General features: G+C 44.5%; 1 protein-coding gene across 1 annotated transcript in view; it reads right to left on the bottom strand.

The window, feature by feature from the left end:
- Positions 1-18,032, bottom strand: part of PLCB1 (phospholipase C beta 1) — an 854,020-nt gene extending 835,988 nt beyond the window's left edge. Inside the window, exon 1 of the mRNA XM_052650392.1 lies at positions 17,913-18,032. Within this exon, the coding sequence (XP_052506352.1) occupies positions 17,913-18,011 (99 nt within the window). The 5' untranslated portion in view covers positions 18,012-18,032. The remainder of the gene's footprint in view (positions 1-17,912) is intronic.
- Positions 18,033-18,823: the final 791 nt, after the last annotated feature.

Below are 18,823 nucleotides of genomic sequence, written 5' to 3'. Positions count from 1 at the left end.
GGCATTTTTTCAATAAACTTCCACCTTGAAAAGAGGAAAATTAATAAACACACTGTCTTAAGTTAGTAATTGTGGACAGTGTACAGTAAACTTCTATGTACCTCTTTCCTTCTAGAAACCATTTCACTCTCAATCTTATTGCCTCAAAAGTGAAATGTATTATAATGATATAAGAAGCTGCTGTTTTGCTATTTACATGAGTTCCCCAAAAAGACTTTAGGTCAAATAAAAGACAGTCAAGGAACAAAGTAAAAGGCCTCCATAAAACCTCGATTTGGAAAAAAAAAAAAAAAGAAAGCTAGTACAGCAAGAAAAAAATCACTGGAATCAATATTACAATCAACAAAATCCTGTGACAGCTATATTTGCTCATGATTTGCTCATCAATGTGCTGATATAAGGGCTTCTCAAGTGGCTTAGTGGTAAAGAATCCACCTGCCAAAGCAGGAGACATGGGTTCAATTCCTGGTTTGGGAAGATCTCCTGGAGAAGGAAATGGCAACCCATTCCAGTACTCTTCCCTGGAAAATCCCATGGACAGAGGAGCCGGATGGGCTACAGGCCACATGGTCACAAAAGAGTCAGACCTGACTTAGCAGCTAAACAACAACTGCTGATATAAAGCAATAATATATGCTAATATAATGTTATATGACAATTACATCTCACTAAAATGATGAAATATGAAAATGAATAACTATAAAATAAATTACATATCCTTGGGTATGAGCTATAAAAATACTGAATCAATATGCTGTACACCTGAAACTAACATAATAAATCAACTATACGTTAATAATAAATAAATCAAATGTCTTAAAGAAACTGGTAAGCAGTGACAAAATAGTCCAAACTCCTTCCTGATACCAGAATATTCTTTACAAATCTCCCTGACCAAATAATAACAGACACATCCTAAACATTTTTGTCTGAGCTGCAGTTTAAACTTTAAATGGATTTTCTCTTTTGATATTTATAAAATTTTAAGAGTAGACACTGTTATTATCCTCATTTTACAGATAAACAGACTCACGTTTAACTTAACTAACTTGTCCAAGGAAACCTAGCTAAGCTAGTAAGTGTAGTACTGGATTAAACCTTTAGGACAGACTCTACACCACCGCCACTCAGTGCTATTTCATTACTGACCAGCTGAAGAGCTTTTTTTGACATCTAGTTTTCTAATCATCCCCATGAAATGTTAATATCACAGATGTTCTGAATATTTATTTAGATGTTGTGTGTATACTGTGCTTTATATAAAATAAAAAGAGTTAAGCTTTTTACCCCTCAAGAACCATTTTTCACTTCTTTGGAGATGATTTGGTCCCAATTGAGCAGGCATGCTCTCTACCTATGCTGCTGAATATGGGCTCACCTGAGACCACAGAGCATTTGAAATGTGACAAGTTTGGCTAAGATGTGTTATTATATTGATTATACATTTAAATCAATGAAAGTGGGAAAGCATTAGTCGCTCAATCATGTCAGACTCTTTGTGACCCCACAGACTGTAGCCTGCCAGGCTCCTATGCCCATGGAATTCTCCAGGCAAGAATACTGGAGTGGGTTGCCATTCCCTTCTCCAGGGGATCTTCCCAACCCAGGGATCGAACCTGGGTCTCCTGCATTGCAGCCAGACTCTACTGTCTGAGCTGCCAGGGAAGCCCATGAAAATCAATATATTGGGTTAAATAAAGTATATTGCTAAAATTAATTTCACCTGTTTCTTTTTACTTGGTTTAATATGGCACTAGAAAATTTTAAATTTCCAGTGTGACTTATTTTATATTTCTACTGGGCAGAGCAGCTCACAGTAAGTATTCTCCTTAACAGGGAAATCTTTTTCACAAGTAAGCTTGGTCAGATAATTCTAGCTAGAAAGTTTCAGTACTTTTTATGTATGTATGCAGCTACCATTTAGTTTTAACATCTTAGTCCAAAGTCTAGTTGCTTCCAAGAGTCAATTCTTCAAGTATCTGAATAGAACCAATACCCTGCTGCTCTGAGCTCTCCTTTACCAGGCCAGGTGCATAATGAACTGAATCATCCCTCTCCAAATTCAAGTGTTCAAGTGCTATGCAGTGCTTCAGAGTGCAACCTTATCTAGAGACAATCTTCACTGAGGTGATTCAGTTAAAAGAATTTATTAAAGGTGGGCCCTAACTCAGTAGGATTGGCATCCTTATGAAAAAAAAAAAAGAAATGTGGACCCAGACACATACAGAGGGAAAATGACGTGAAACACAGGGAGAAGTCAGCCACCTACAAGCTGAGAAGAGAGGCAACAAGTCCTTCCCTCAGGGTCCTCAGGAGGAGCCAACTCTGTCAACGCCTTATCTCAGACGTGCAGCCTCCAAAACAATAAGAAAATACACTTCTGTAGTTAAAGTCTCTCAGTCCATGCTACTTTATGGACACCTCAGAAAACTGATATAAACTGCAACCTGAAGGCTGTAACCCATTTTGCCTTTTGTCAAGGGCCAGCCCACAGCCCCACAGCCCCCACTGTCAGAAAGCCCACCCACCAACCGCGGCTGACCATGGTCCTGACTCCACGGTGAGCCCACGTCCTCGTGCTACTGAACAAGAGAACACAAGCAGCAAGAGATGCGTGCTTCTAGACCAATCAATGCTTCAGAGTCAGCAAGGGAAAAGAACCAGCCATGCTCTACAGGGATCACCCTAGACTTCCCTCAGACAAGCAGCAGAGCCAAAGATGGAAAATACATATGTGATGGGGAAGAGTCATGTAAGGGAAAAAGAATTCCTAGGGTCACAGAAAATCAGATGTGATGCCCAACAAATGTCAGCCACGCAGCCCTGACTACGAGATACACATGCACACACACACAGACACACATAGGGACACGCACACACACACACAGAGACACACACACAACAAAGGTGGTCTTAGATGTTTGAGTATGAGACTAGGATCAGTGAAGTAAACCTAGGTGCAACAGCATGCATTAGAAGCTTTTCCCCGGGGTCTGTCCAGTCTGAAATTTCCTGAAGAACAGGAAAGTAAAGGAGGGAAGAAAGTCCAGGATGGAGCAGGCAGAAAGTGGAGAGAAGTGCCATTAAAATAACTGCCGTTTACTGACAAGTATAAAAATCTCTTTTAACAAAATACAACCAACAGTTGAAAGCATGCACCTTCAAATACCATACAAGGTACTGCAGGTCTGTACCAGGGATTCAAATGAACATCCAGATCCCTCATCACCCAAAGTGCTCACCGTTTAGTGGGGGCATCAGATGAGTAAACCAATCATTTCAGGAAGATATAGATTTAGGTCTGGGGGCTGTAAGGTGGCATCTCACTGGTGGTTTTATCATATCAATGCATTTCCCTGATGACTAATGACAAATGATGAGCATCTTTTCACACAGCTGCTAGCCAGGTGCATGTGCACGCACATATAGTGGCCCAATACTTTTTGTATATGATAATGTCCTCTTTCCCTTTCTCTTTCTCTGTCTCTCCCTCTCTTTGCCTGTGCCATACAGCATGTGGGATCTTGGTTCCCCAACCAGGCATCAAACCTGGCCCTGCAATGGCAGCACAGAGTTTTAACCACTGAAGTATCAGGAAGGTCCTGGCTCAACACTTAATCAGTTAAGATTTAAATCAGTGGTTTACATTTTAATCAAGGATTCTGAACCAGGGCAGTTTTGCTCTCCAGGGAAATGCCGGCCATGCCCAGAAACAATCTTGGTTGTTACACTGGAAGTTTTTTACTGGCATCTAGTTGATAGATGCCAGGGATGCTGCTGAACATCCTACAGTGCACAGGCCAATCTCTTTAACAAATAATCATCTAGCCTCAAATGTAAATAGTGCTGAGGTTGAGAAACGTAACTTAGTGGCTTCACATTGCCTTCATGATAAAATCCTGCAATGGCCTACACAGGATACATGCAGCCCCTTGCCTTCTCTCCTCATTATCCGAGCCATTGAGTTCCCCATTTGCTTATTCTTCTCTGTCCTTCAAAGTGCCCTGTGCCCTCCTTCCTTCGGATGCTCACCAGTGCTGCTCCTTCGACCTTACACACTTCCCATCCTCTTGTTAGCTGAAGAACTACTTATAACTCAGGTCTTCCCCTACACAGAATTTCTCTAGGGACTCCTTCCAAGCTTCTTACACTCATTTGTATTTTTGCACTTTTTTCTGTAGTACTTAGCACAATTAGAGTGACATCCCTTACCTCTATTTGCTGAGCATCTATCTCCCCTTGCAGAATATCAACTCCATGAAGATGGAAACCAAATCATTTATCATCATCAATCCACAACACTAGCAAAATGTCCAGCTTATAAGAGGCATCAATACACATTAAAAGTAGGAACTCTGAACAAAAAAGTGGATGGAAGGAACCTGCAGAAAAAGAAGTAAGGTCGATTCTGAAAAATATCAGCTGGCAAAATATCACCTGCCAATAGCATTGGCGAGAGAAACTTCAAAGCAGTGGCAAAGGCAGAACAAGGCTCAGGAGGACAGGTGGGAGGGGAGGAGAAGGTGGGGGGAGCGGCATCTCCCTGCAGAGGAAGGGAGGAGGGGCAGGGCGGCAACTGCAGAGGAAGGTGGGCGGAGGACTCTGCTGGAGTCTACGCCAGCCTTTGTGGGACTACAAGGCGTATTTCCATGTTCTTAGAAGAGCGTCAGCAGAGAAGAATCTTTCACAGACACTGTCAAAGGGGAGGATAATTATGAATCCAGGATCCAGAGAAACCAGCAGGCATGGGCCCCTGGACACAGAGAAGGTACGCTGCTTCCGCAGGAACAGAAGAGAAGGCAGGACCACGGAGGTGATCCAAGTGCTTGAACTAGGAGTGGGGAAGGGCATACATCAACACTATTGTCCTGGTGACTTCCATTCCCTCTGTACAGAAGAAACAGTGTAGGTGGAATTTTTAGTATAAATAATATTTTAAAACTATATGTCTTTTACTTGATATTTTTCTCATTTTGGCAATAAAACTCACGTATTCGATTTTCTCCTTGTGAATCATTATCCTGATAGAGAGGATGTTTTCACAACCATCAGTCTTTTGTTCATCACTCCCAACACTTCTGAGTTTCTTTAAGGGCAATTTTCCTTGCAAAATCTGGGTAAATGTGTATCTTCTTCAGAAAACAGAAGCCACTGGTAACATCCAGAATAAGAGATGTAAATACACTAAGCATCGTAATTTTCAACCAATATTGAATCACAATTGAGTGCACATCAACCTTAAGCCATATTTAGCCTTCACAGGAAATGTGTACCTGTGACAGCAATCTACACGCTGACAGTAAACGTTTTGCTTCTGGAACCCACATGGAGAAACAAAAGTTAAGAAGGCCACAGAGGGAGATTTCAGAGGGAATGGAAAGATGGACCCAGCACCACACGCGACATGGCATGAAAGGGTCTTGGGAGCATGACTGTCCTCCAAGTCTCCCTAAGACCGCCTGCCTCCCTTCCCACTGTGAACCCACTGTGAGGGAGAAGAACCCACTGTGAGGGAGACACACACTGGATGAGTCCTTTATTCTACAAACATTCCCTGAGCACCAAGTCAGTGCCAAGCCTCTGCTTTGTCCTAGGGAAAGAAGATGAATAACACAGAGGCCCTGGGCCAGTTAAGGTATCACCACCTCCCTGGAGGTAACTTCCTGTCCTGGCAGCTTATATCTGACCTCTCAGTTGACACCACCTTGAATTCCAAGTAATCCTGCCTCTTGCCTGGGGTCATGGGGCAACTTCTACACTTCCCTCATGCCCACCTTATCTTCCATCTTCCAAGATCAAAAATTTCTTATAGGAAGCCGTGGGATCAGCCTTAGGGGAATCCAACAAAAGACAGCATTTGCAAGTATGTTTGGAAGAGAAAAAGATAGAAAAGCACATGTAATGAGTCTTGTTAGATACAAAGTGTCACTTATTAGGTAAGGACAAAATGAACTTTGCTTTAAACACCATTCTTAAATATCTTTCCACAAGCATGTTTTATACTCACTAACTAATGTAGAACATTTGAAGAATAAACTGTCTTTGAGCCTCAAAGCAGCAATGAAGTTTTCCTACATTTCCAAGTCCTATGTTGTATAATAAAAATGGATTTTGTGTGTACATCATAAAATATTGCAGCTGTTTATTAAGACACTAGCAAAGAGGGATGAGTTTGCAAGGATCTTAGCCTCATTTGTATGAATCCTAAAATCAGGGGGATTCTTTTGAAAAGTCAGTGAATCACTTTCAACTTGTATTCATTTGAATTCTATTAAAAGCCTTTTGTTACCGAAAGGTTCCTGTTTCGAACCTGTTTGCCACAGTAGATTGGAAAGTGAAGTTGCTGAGTCGTGTCTGACTCTTTGCGACCCCATGTACTGTAAGCCGGCCACACTCCTCTGTCCATGGGATTTTCCAGTTTAGAATACCAGAGTGGGTTGCCATTTCCTTCTCCAGAGACTGGAAGAGGCCCATAATTTAACCTAAAGACCCGACTTTGCTTCTAACTAGTTGTGGGCAACTTGGGCAACTCACCACCCACTAGCCCCAGCTGACATCTACATAAAATAGGAATAGTAACACTTCAATGGCAACCCACTCCAGTACTCTTGCCTGGAAAATCCCATGGGTGGAGGAGCCTGGTAGGCTGCAGTTCCATGGGGTTGCGAAGAGTCAGACACGATTGAGCAACTTCCCTTTCACTTTTCACTTTCATGCATTGGAGAAGGAAATGGAAACCCACTTCAGTGTTCTTGCCTGGAGAATCCCAGGGACAGGGGAGCCTGGTGGGCTGCCGTCTATGGGGTCACACAGAGTCGGACATGACTGAAGCGACTTAGCAGCAGCAGCAACACTTGATCTTTCCCTACCACTTGAGGTGGTCTTCATGACTGAATGGGCATGACTATACATAAATAATGGCCTTCCCAGTGGCTCAATGGTAAAGAATCCACCTACCAATGCAGGAGACATAAGAAACAAGGGTTCAAACGCTGGGCCGGGTAGATCCCCTGGAGAAAGAAATGGCTGCCCACTCTAGTACTCTCGCCTGGAGATTCCCACAGACAGAGGAGCCTGGCGGGCTGCAGTCCATGGGGTCACAAAGAGCTGGACACGACTGAGACAACTTAGCATGCATAAATAAATGATAGTGGTTTGTAAATATCAGGGCCAGTTATTAGGACTCACTCTCAACATTGAACCCAAGAGGCAGTATTATAGCAAAACTCATTATACTCAAATGTAATATTGAAGGAGAAAATTACATAGGCTGTGTGGATGATTATTGCATGTCAGGACTGAAAGTCACGGAATCCTAGAACCGTAAAAGGCCATGTTGGGCAGGTATTAATAAAGGAAACAGAAACCTCTCTGGAAGCTTTGTACACAAAGGCACTTGACGGCATCATTAATAGGACCAGAGAAGCAGGCTTCAGGTTGGGCCTCTGTGAATGACCCCAGAATGTGATACGCTGACCCTAGAGTGGAACTGCTGCCTCCACCCCATTCAGAAAGGTGAGAAATCAAGATGAAACTCCTCAAGTGACACACACAGCAGCTTAGCTGAAGACGAAGGAAGAGTAATCCGAGAACAGGGAGCAGCCATGATGGCCACCACCTCTCTGCAATCAGACACAGGGAAAGGACACAGAAGACAGCACTTCTTCCTGCAGCAACCCACATGTCTGCAGAAACAGCTCAGAGACGGCAGAGAAGGGGCCTCCTTCACAGATCAGCCTTCCACATCCCATACAAGTGCATCTCATACTAGCGGGGCTGAATTTACAGCCAAAATAGTAGATGCTTCCAGGAAGTCCAATAAATACGGCTTTAGATTCCCAAACTCTGTATTATAAAAAGTCCCCCAAAGAGGATGAGGGGATGGATGCTAAGTGACATCCAACCAAACAGCACACTTGACAGAGAATCCTGGTCAGCCTCCTTCATCATTTTTTAATCGACTGGGCCACTTGCTGACTTGCTCTGGGGTCTTTCTTTTTCAGCTTATTTGGCCTCTTCTACAAAATGAATCAAATTAACTTTCCTTTACCTATTTTATTAACAAGTTTCAAAGAAAAATTGATTTTTAACAGCAAAAAAGATTTTTTGCTGAAAATAGATTTTCTTAATCTATGTATCAATGTTATATATAAATAGCCACCATGACTAGTTTAGATAAAAGCACTTTGCTAACTAATTTGTTCTCCTTGAACTTGTTTATAAAACTTCACTGTGATGAAAAGAAAAGAAAAAAAAAAGAGCAAATATTGTGAACTAAACAAGTCCTTGCTCAAGAGGGAGGGCAAATATGTGTATTTCATTCACGTCATTATATAGCAAAAACACAACATTGTAAAGCACTTATATTCCTATTTAAAAATAACAGTAAACAAAAGTATACTTGGAATTGGGCTTCTCAGGTGGTGCTAGTGGTAAAGAACCCACCTGCCAATGCAGGAGACACAGGTTCAATCCCAATCAGGAAGATTCCCTGGGGGAGGAAATGGCAATCCACTCTAGTATTCTTGTCTGGAGAATCCCATGGACAGAGGAGCCTGCGAAGCTACAGCCCATAGGATTGCAAAGAGTGACTTAACACACACACACACACACATTTGGAATTAAGAAAAAAAAAAGAGTCCTTGAAATGAAAACCATATGTAGGATACTTTTAATTGCCCTTTAACACTAAATTTTTCAAAATTTTATATAATGATGTTTCTCCATTGATAATAATTTTATTGATAAATGCATATGGATTTAATCAACATCAATTATATTTCAGCATATACCTAAGCATTTTTCAGAAAAAATAAAATAAAAATTTCCCCAAATTGAAAATAACATGTGAAGAAAATAATAAAATCAAATCTGAGAGCGCAAAGTGGTCAGAGGGGAACTTGAAGAATTCTCCAAGAGTCTAGCTTTCTTTATATTCTATTTCATTTACTTTTTTTTTAATTACAGAATCGATGGCATCCTTAGGGTCTCATGTGTAAATCTCAGAAACACGTCCTAGTTCCTTTCCTTCGTGCAATATAGGGGCACTGGCTCTGATTGTGGGGTCTGATAAGGAATAGATGGGGAAAGGGGAGCATTATGTAATCTCTCTGAGCAGATGGAATTTATGATAGGATCCAGAAAGGCTGAATAGACCTTCTATTAGCTCCAGTAACAGGAAAACTAAGGTCTTCAGTTACAAAAGATTTGTCATTTAGGTGGAGACCCAGAGTGTTAGTTAACAATTCACAATCAATCCCATTCCACTTTCTACCGGCACTCCTTGTTCATGATAAAATGAAATGATCCTGATAAGAAACAGGTAACCATAGATAACAAAGCTTGATATAAAAAAAGCAAACTGTTCCTGGCCCATTTAAACAGTCATTGCAGGTAAACATCATTTGAAGGTATTTACTGATAGGACAACACTTTCCTGGGAAGGATTGGAGATATGCTAATAGCCAGAGTAAATTATCCTAATGTACCACAGATGGGAATATCGGGTCAGGAAAGATAAGAGAAAAACTACTAGAGAAAAACACATTCCAGAAACAGCACTCTACTACTATGCTTTGCTATGCCAATAAAAGCCTGTAGGCATTAAATTTCCTTGCTCAATTACCAGAGTTTTGTTTAACTGTTTTCTCCTTGGGGGCATTTACCTGCTTCACTTCCCAGGCTTTAGGACAGATAAGGACCTAATCAAGGTCCATCTAAACCCAGGATAAGTCATTTTTGTTATTGCTGAAGAAGGTCCTAAAGCAGTAATAAAAGTGCTTTAGGTTTTTGTTTTCATTGAAAATAAAAAGAAAATAGCTTTCTTAGATCAAAGAGAGGCAACACCAACCTATAGGGCTATAAGTCAGAAGAGTGGGTATGCAGGGCTGGAAGGGAGCGCTCAGGATCTCCTAAGGGAGGGCTGGCAAGCAGTTTATCTCGATCTGGTGCTGATCACAGCATTCATTTGGTGAAAACTGATCCAGCTGGACACAAGATTTGCAAGTTTAACTTCATGAATGTTACACTCTGATCAACAGCTTGAAATAGGTTTATTTGTTCACTTTGGAGAAGTGATATTCTTACACTTAAGGCTGCAGTAATCACTGTCAATGAGAAATTCACAAAAGCTCTTTGGAAATGAAAAGTGGACATATCTGGGCATATTTAAGTGACAGTTTAGAGGGCTTCCCTTGTGGTTCAGCTGGTAAAGGATCTGCCCACGATGTGGGAGACCTGGACTTGGCCCCTGGGTTAGGAAGATCCCCTGGAGAAGGGAAAGGCTCTTCACTCCAATGTTCTGGCCTGGAGAGTCCCATGGACTTTCAGGGTTGCAGAGTCGGACACGACTGAGCGACTTTCCCTGAGAGGGCACCTGCCAGCCTTCTGGGACTACCTTTGGATCCATCATCTCCCGACCAGCACTGTTTCTCCCCTTTCTCTCATGCAGCTTGCTCCAAGTGAATGCTGCTGACTGCCCACCTCAGAAACCTTCCCGTCTCCTTCCTCATTAATATTGTCAGTGTCATCTTGTCACCACTTTGGAAACTGCAAACTTCAGATTCTACATAATCTGAAAGTTCTAACTGAGCTTTTGTGTAGGATGTTGGGAAAAGCGCAATATACTACTAAGGTTTTTTATTATTGTTACCTCTTTTAGCTGTGGGTTTTCTGGTGCAGAGGGCAGAGTGGTGTAGAAAGGAGAAGGTGTTATTTCAGTTCTTCAGCCTTTTTCCCAAACAATGTACCCAGTCTAGCAATTATGACTTTCCAATGTCAGATTACTCTTGTGACATACAATATACAATGTGAGATTTACATGTATCTATTAATACATAATTTTTTCTTGCTAAATCACAAGAATTCTGTTAACTGTTTCCACCTCCTTCTGGGCATCAAACCTGTGTACTTATTCTGTGTGTGGGCATGGGGTGGTATATATTAAGGTTTTTATGTAGAAATAAAAATTTAGAACACTTTGGAAACTGACTTGCTTTAAAGAAAGAGTGCTGATTTTTATATAGATTTTCTCTAAAATACTTACATTTTTCAAAAGGGTAAAAAATGGATTTTTTTTCCATTTCAAATTATAAAGCATGAGAATCAAAATATACATTAAAGGAAATGGAAGAAAGGTCTAGCTCCTCCCACTTGGAGAATAAAACTGTCATCCAACACATACTGACCCCCTTGATAAAGTTCATGGCCCTCTAACTATTGGGAGATCATCACTTTTCCCAGGTGGCACTAGTGGTAAAGAACTTGCCTGCCAATGCAGCAGACACCAGAGATGTGGGTTCGACCCCTGGGTTAGGAAGATCCCTGAAGAAGGACATGGCAACAATTCCACGGACAGAGAAGCCTGGAGGGCTACAGTCAGGGTCACAAAGTCGGACACAACTGAAGTGACTTAGTATGTATGCATCACTTTAAAAAGATAGTTTAAGAACCTACTATATAGCACAGGTAACTGTACTCAAAGCTTTGTGGTGACCTAAATGAGAAGGAAATCAAAAAAGGAGGGGTTATCATTGAAAAAGTCCCTGATGCTGGGAAAGATCGAGGGGAGAAGAAGAAGGTTTCAGAGGATGAGATGGCTGGACGGCGTTACCAATGCAATGACCGTGAACTTGGGCAAACTCCAAGAGATGGTGAGGGACAGGGAGGCCTGATGTGCTGCAGTCTATGGGTCGCAAAGAGTTGGACACAACTGGGTGACTGAACAACAACAACATATGTAAACATAAAGCTGATTCACTTTGCCATACAGCAGTAAAAACACAAAATTGTAAAGCAACTATATTCCAATAAAAATTAATAAAAAAATAAAATAAAGATTAAAACATACTTTATTGAGTGTTGTGTGTCAGACACCACACAGAGCAGGGCATGTACCTTTGCTCTTTTAATGGTACCAGCTACTCTGTGCAGCAGGAGATACTACAAGCCTCACCTTACACATGAGGAAAATGAGGTTGCAATGCGCTAAGCTATTCATCCACAACTGAGCTCTGAATTTGGAGGGTGAGAGTAGAGAAAAGGAAACAATCAAATGAGCAGCCCTCCATGCTCCAAAGTTTGTGGAACAAAGACACAGATCTTTAAGAGGAAGAATGGGCAAACTTAGAAAACAAATTTTCAATGACCCCTCAGAAAGCATAATGGTGCACTTGAAAATGATGAGTTTGGGGCAAATCCAAGACTGGGAAACCTTTGCCTTTTCCTCCACACCCTGTCCAACATGGAGAAATGAGGGGTCAAGCTCATAATCTCCCAAATTCCCTAGCTGTGACGGGGAAAGTAACTCATATCTCACAGACCGCTCTCAAATGCCCAGTCCTGTACACACACCTCCTACCACCAGAGTCTGATCAGATACAAATGCAAAATAAAAGCAAGGTACATCCTTTCAAAACACTGATGAGACAAGTCGCCACCGTAGGTTTGTTCCTTATCTACTGGCCAAGCTCTGGACAGCAAGGCCTGGCCTTGATGTTCAACTATATATACCTATACACCATTATTCGTTGTTCAGGTAAGCTATTTAAAATCCTAAAAGGTGATGCTGTTAAAGTGCTGCAGTCAACAAGCCAGCAAATTTGGAAAACTCAGCAGTGGTCTCAGGACTGGAATGGGTCAGTTTTCATTCCAATCCTAAAGAAGAGCAATTCCAAAGAATGTTCAAACTACTGCACAATTGCACTCATTTCGCATGCTAGCAAAGTAATGCTCAAAATCCTTCAAGTTAGTCTTCAACAGTATATGAACTGAGAACTTCCAGATGTACAAGCTGGATTTTTAAAAGGCAGAAGAACCAGAGATCAAATTCCCAACATCCATTGGATTATAGAAAAAGCAAGAGAATTCCAGAAAAACATCTACTTCTGCTTCACTGACTATGCTAAAGCCTTTGACAGTGTAGATCACAAAAAACTGAGGAAAATTCTTTAAGAGATGGGAATACCAGATCACCTTCCCTGTCTCCTGAGAAACCTGCATGCAGGTTAAGAAGCAACAGTTAGAACTGGACATGGAACAACAAACTGCTTCAAAATTGGGAAAGGAGTACGTCAAGATCGTATATTGTCACCCTGCTTATTCACCTTATATGCAGAGTATATCGTATGAAGTGACAGGCTGGATGAATCACAAGTTGGAATAAAGATTGCCAGGAGAAAAATCAACAACCTCAGATATGCAGATGATACCACGCTAATGGCAGAAAGTGAAGAAACACTGAAAAGCCTCTTGATGAAGGTGAAAGAGGGAAGTGGAAAAAGGTGGCCTAAAATTCAACATTCAAAAAACTAAGCTCATGGCATCTGGTCCCACCATTTCATGGCAAATAGACAGGGAAAAAATGGAAACAGTGCAAGACTTTACTTTCTTGGGCTCCAAAATTACTGTGGATGGTGACTGGAGTCATGAAATTAAGACGCTTGCTCTTGGAAGAAAAGTTATGACAAACCTAGACAGTGACATCACTTTGCTGACAAAGGTCCATATATTCAAAGCTATGGTTTTTCCAGTGGTCATGTATGAATGTGAGAGTTGGACTATACTGAGAGCTGAGCACCGAAGAATTGATGCTTTTGAATTGTGGTGTTGGAGAAGACTCTTGAGAGTCCCCTGGACTGCAAGGAGATCCAACCAGTCCATCCTGAAGGAAATCAGTCCTGAATATTCATCGGAAGGACTGATGCTGAAGCTGAAACTCCAATACTTTGGCCACCTGATGCAAAGAACTGACTCATTTGAAAAGACCCTGATGCTGGGAAAGATTGAAGGCAGTAGGAGATGGGGACAACAGAGGATGAGATGGTTGGATGGCAACATTAGCTCAATGGATATGAGTTTGAGTAAGCTCTGGAAGTTGGTGGTGGACAGGGAGGCACGGAGTGCTGCAGTCCATGGGGTCACAAAGAGTCAGACATGACTGAGCGACTGAACTGAAATGAAACGATTCTTTGGAAGGACTGATGCTGCAGCTGAAGCTCTAATACTTTGGCCACCTAATGTGAAGAGCCAACTCTTTAGAAAAGACCCTGATTGAAGGCAGGAGGAGAAGGAGATGACAGAGGATGAGATGGCTGGATGGTGTCACCGACTCAATGCACATGAGTTTGAGCAAGCTCTAGGAGTTGATGATGGACAGGGAAGCCTGGCGTGCTGCAGCCCATGTGGTCACAAAGAGTCGAACACGGCTTAGAGACTGAACGAGAACAGTTGTTCAAAAATGGAAATATTTCCATTTGCCCCTGGAGACACTGGGGACCCCCAGGCCTTCCCATGATTGGGCAAAAGAAAAGTTAATACCTGGCCCTAATGGAACAGATGTCTCCAGGACCCCGTTCCAGCTCCACCCCCACTTTCTGTCTGCTGTGATTGGTTAACTCCAGTGTCAAAGCTTTTAACTACCACTCTTAAAGTGCCCACAGCCTCACCATGACGTTGGTAGGTAGCCAACAGACTATGCGGGCACTGCACCCTCTGCGTGACATCTTCTGTTCTATATGGGGGTCAGGACAGCAGGACTGGTGACTGCGGTTCTTTAGCCACTCAAGGAACAAGGGAGAATCTCTTCACAATTCTAAATAGCTCCAAATGCATCATTTTCAAATGTACCATTAAACTTTGTAATGGGTTATTGAAAATCTGTTCTGAGTTGCCCAACCTTACTCTTAAAGATCAGAGAAGAGGGTTTACAATTTTTAAGTGAGGTCAGACATTTGAGGTATTTTAAATTATTTCCAGCATTTACTTTTCCTCATTAGCAGATGGGGCACACCTTTGGGGGAAAGGGGCAGCATGCATTTCCCAAAGTCAGAGCCAAAAGGAAAAACACAGCAGCCTCCCCTGCTCAAAGGCAGGAAGTCAGACTAGACAGCCTCTCAAAACGCTTCTCTGCTTCCTCTCCTTTTCTAACACTCCCACTAGAAGCAGATGAAAATGCTGAAAACGTTTCATTGACTATAAGAAATTCAAAAGAAATGCACGAATGTGAGTTAACTTAACCTGGGCATCAGAGACCTTTCCTAAAATATCCCGGAAGATCTAAAAAGATTATCCATGATTATGTTACTGAGGTTGTTCTACCTCCTGCTGCTGCTAAGTCGCTTCAGTCGTGTCCGACTCTGTGCGTAGGCACAAAGGTAACAGTTGGAAGAATTCTCAAAATGCAAACACAGAGATAAAATGAAATCAACCAACCAGTGGAAATATATGCAAGCCAACAAGATTATGCTCTCTACCATACTTTCCAAGTTTGTTTGCTTGTTTTTCCCACAAATCTTATCTCAGTTGTTTCAAAGTGTGGTTCCCCAAACCAGTAGCACCAGATCTCAAGATCTGATGAGAAATAATCCTATTCTCAAAATCCTATGAAAAATGCAGATTCCCAGACTCATTTCAGACCTTCTGAATCCGAAATTGAGGCCGGTTCCCAGAGCTTAAGTATGCTCAAGTGTGAGACGTACTCTATCAGCTACTGCCGACTCTCAGACAAAACGGGTAGGAAATGTAGCACTCCCAGTCTGTGCAAGACACAGTGAAGATTCAGAGAGGTTGAGTGACTAAGCTAAAGTCACACAGCTGACTGGTAAAGGAATCAGAAGGTACTCACGGACTGAAAAATCTAGTTCTCCACTGTCTTCAACACACAGTCTCATGAATATGCAATATAATTAGCCAGATAATCAAAACTGGTTTGATCCCAGAAGAACAAATATGAACTGGGAAGAGGAGAAGGGTGACATCTAGGGAAAGGAAAAACCACCCTAAGAAAGTCTGGGTTCTCTCACTCCACAGATCACCATGGAGACCAAGAAGGCCAGACAAGGAACTTGAATTGCATTCTAGACAAGTTGACTAGACATCATTGCATTCTAGATAACTTGACTCCTGGGTGCAGCCTGGGTTCTCACCTTTGAAAACTCTGAGATTCCACCGGCCCTCTCCTTAGTCCCCACAGTCCTCCTACAGGGCCGTCCCAGAAACTCACTGTTCAATGCTCAGAGGGAGCCCTTCTTAGCGTCTGCAGGCGGCATTCAACCAGCAGGCTCTCCAACACTCTCCCTGCATCCCTCACTCTCTATATCACTGGTCCTCTCAAAACCATTTTTTTCCCCTTCACCTAGGCTATAAGGTCTGCTAGAAGGTCAGCAGAAGGGTCACTGCTTTCTGTATCACACCAGGCTCTAGTCCAGGGCCTGGCATTAGTAGGTAAGAAAGAAATATATGTGACATAAGTGCACACAATAAAAATTGCCTACCTGGATGTATCAAAATGCGTTCCTAAGGAAGACCGTCACTTCCAGTGACACTCATATTTTCTTCCAAACAAGACATTGTGGATCATTACTTAAAAAGCAACTTAAAATCATGGCTGTGAATAAATCCAGAGCTTATACTGGAATATCCTTCTCTATCCTGCAAAGTCTCTCTCTCTCTTTTCCTTCTACTCTTCATTCTTTTTCTCACTAAACCCATCAGCTCTCTATCTAAGGATCTCCAGAAGGGCAAGACTGTTTTATTTGTTGCTGAACTCCATTGTCTTTGTTTCTCCTTGACACAAATAAAGCCTTTCATCTGTGGCTGAACTTATTGTTTAGATTCTACTATATTCCATTTACAGAAAACATCCAGTCATTAGACTAGGACAGAGGAGAAAGGTGTAAAGTCCATAGTAAAAGGTTGCCTACAGCATTTAATAATTGGTATGAGCTTTCAGGAAAGCTGTGGACTCAGCCTCTAAGTCCTGTTGGCACTTCCAAAATACAGACACAGACCAGCTCTGCTAAGTAATTGGATTCTCTACCTGGAATATTTAAATTGTTTTCAGACACTGGAAAATGTCTTAAGGAGATTAAAGAAAAATACCCTGGAGAATAACAGACTATAATTTACTAGGTGGAAAATCTTTTCAACAAGAAAAGATTCTCCTATAATTTCTCCTGTTTAAGCGATGCCTTAGTCATTTGGACCTAACTATCCTTTGATCCAGCGGCTCAAGGATCTAAGGACTGACACCTTGAATGACACTCAAGACATAAATCTAGAACTTATTGTTCTCCATCTGAAGATCCCTATGTATACAACAAAATTATTAATTTAAATGTTTGAAAGCAATGGGGGGATTCATTTTAAGTTCTAGGGTCCAGGGTCACTGGAGATCCGGGGCTGGGCTTTTGCCCGTCCTGGCAAAAGATGAAGGTAAATCGAAGGAATGTCTCGTGTTCTGTCTATTTCGAACTGAAGACTGAGCCAGCTCAGTTCTCAGAAACTCGCCTTCCCGTGTAGCCTGCAGGCCCAGCGCGCCCCGCTGACCCCTCAGTGACCCCCTGTGCCCTCCCCCGGTGCGTCCTCCCGAGCCTTCTCGGGGCCCTTCCCTGCGGAGCCCAGAGCTGAAGTTTGGCATCACCAGCCACCTGTCGGCTGGGCTGCCGTGTCCTCTTGCCTCTGCCGCGTGGGCACCTAGAACAGCGCTAAGAGGTGAGCCACCACTCAACAGTTCAGACTCCGGGGCAGCTCCTTCTCCAAAGGGGCCAGAGGAGGTGCCGGTCGGGGGCGGCGTGTGCATCTGCCGGCGGAGAAGGGCGCTACTTGTCCACATCCCAGCGATTTCCAGCGGGTGCCAACTTCACCCTCCCCACTTTCCAAACTCTCAGGACCAGTCACCCGGCAACACCGGCCCCTCCTGCGCTTCTGCTCCACTGGCCCCAAGATACCAGACCCTCAGGGGGCGCCGGTCATACCCAGCCCGGACGCCCAACCGCCGACCCAAGGGCCCAGGAGCGGGTACCCAGCGCCGCCGTCGCGCGCCCCGAGGCCCGGGCGCCCGTTGCGTAACTCGCCCCCGCCCCGCCCCCGCGAGCCGCCCGCCGCCCGCGCCCCCGCCGGCCGCCCCCACTTACATCCTCCCACTTGACGAATTTGGTGCCCTTCTTGAGGCTGTCGGACACGCACACCGGCTTGAGTTGCAGCGCGTGCACTCCAGGCTGTGCCCCGGCCATCAGGGCTCATCGGGGCTCCGGGCGACCCGGGCGCGCGCGGCAGGGACGGGGCGCGGGGCGCGGGCTCCTGCCCGGCTCCGGGGGCGCTCGCCTCCGCTCCGCGCCGGCCTCGCCGGCCTCCCGGCCTCCGCACCGCCTCCCGCGAGACTCAGCAGCCGGGGCGCGCGGGGGCGAGGCGCCCGACCATGCCCGGGCGGGACGCGGGATGTGGAGCCTCGGAGGGAGGAGAGCCGCCGAGCGGCAGCTCGGGCTGCCAGCCGCCGCCGGGAACGGCTCCTCGGCTCCCGCCGGGTACGGCTCCTCGGCCCCCGCCGCCTCCCGGCGCCGCGCTCAGCACATCCTCCCGACTCGGAGGGAGCGCGCGAGTGACACACGCCCGGCGGCCCCCCACCCCCCTCCCCGCCCGGCTCCTTCCCCTGCCGCTTCCCGCCCCCTTTCCCCGCCGCCGCGCTCGCTCCGTCCCTCCTTCCCCCGGCGGCTTCCAGCCCAACTTTGCGCGCTGGGTCAGGCGCCGGGAAGCGGAGATGCAGCGGCACCTCCCGGCGCCCGGGCCCCACTGCAGCCGACGCCTGCGCCGCCGCCCTCTGAGCATGCCCGGTGCCCGGTGGCGCGGTGCCCGCGCTGCCGGGGGTCAGGGGGCCCGGGTTCCCGGGGGCTGGCTGAGGAGCGGGCGCCAGAGCCCTCGGTGTCTCTGGGTCCAAACGGGGTGGAAAATGGAACCGTGGGGAAGGAGCGGAGAGGCAACCCACAGCGTTCCTCTCGAGCTGAAGCTCTCCAGCGCTAACCACACACCAGCTCTTTGAAAAGACAAT

This window comes from Budorcas taxicolor, chromosome 13 (genome assembly GCF_023091745.1).
Source record: "Budorcas taxicolor isolate Tak-1 chromosome 13, Takin1.1, whole genome shotgun sequence".
NCBI classification, from domain to species: domain Eukaryota; kingdom Metazoa; phylum Chordata; class Mammalia; order Artiodactyla; family Bovidae; genus Budorcas; species Budorcas taxicolor.
This window is presented reverse-complemented; position numbering and strand designations above follow the sequence as displayed.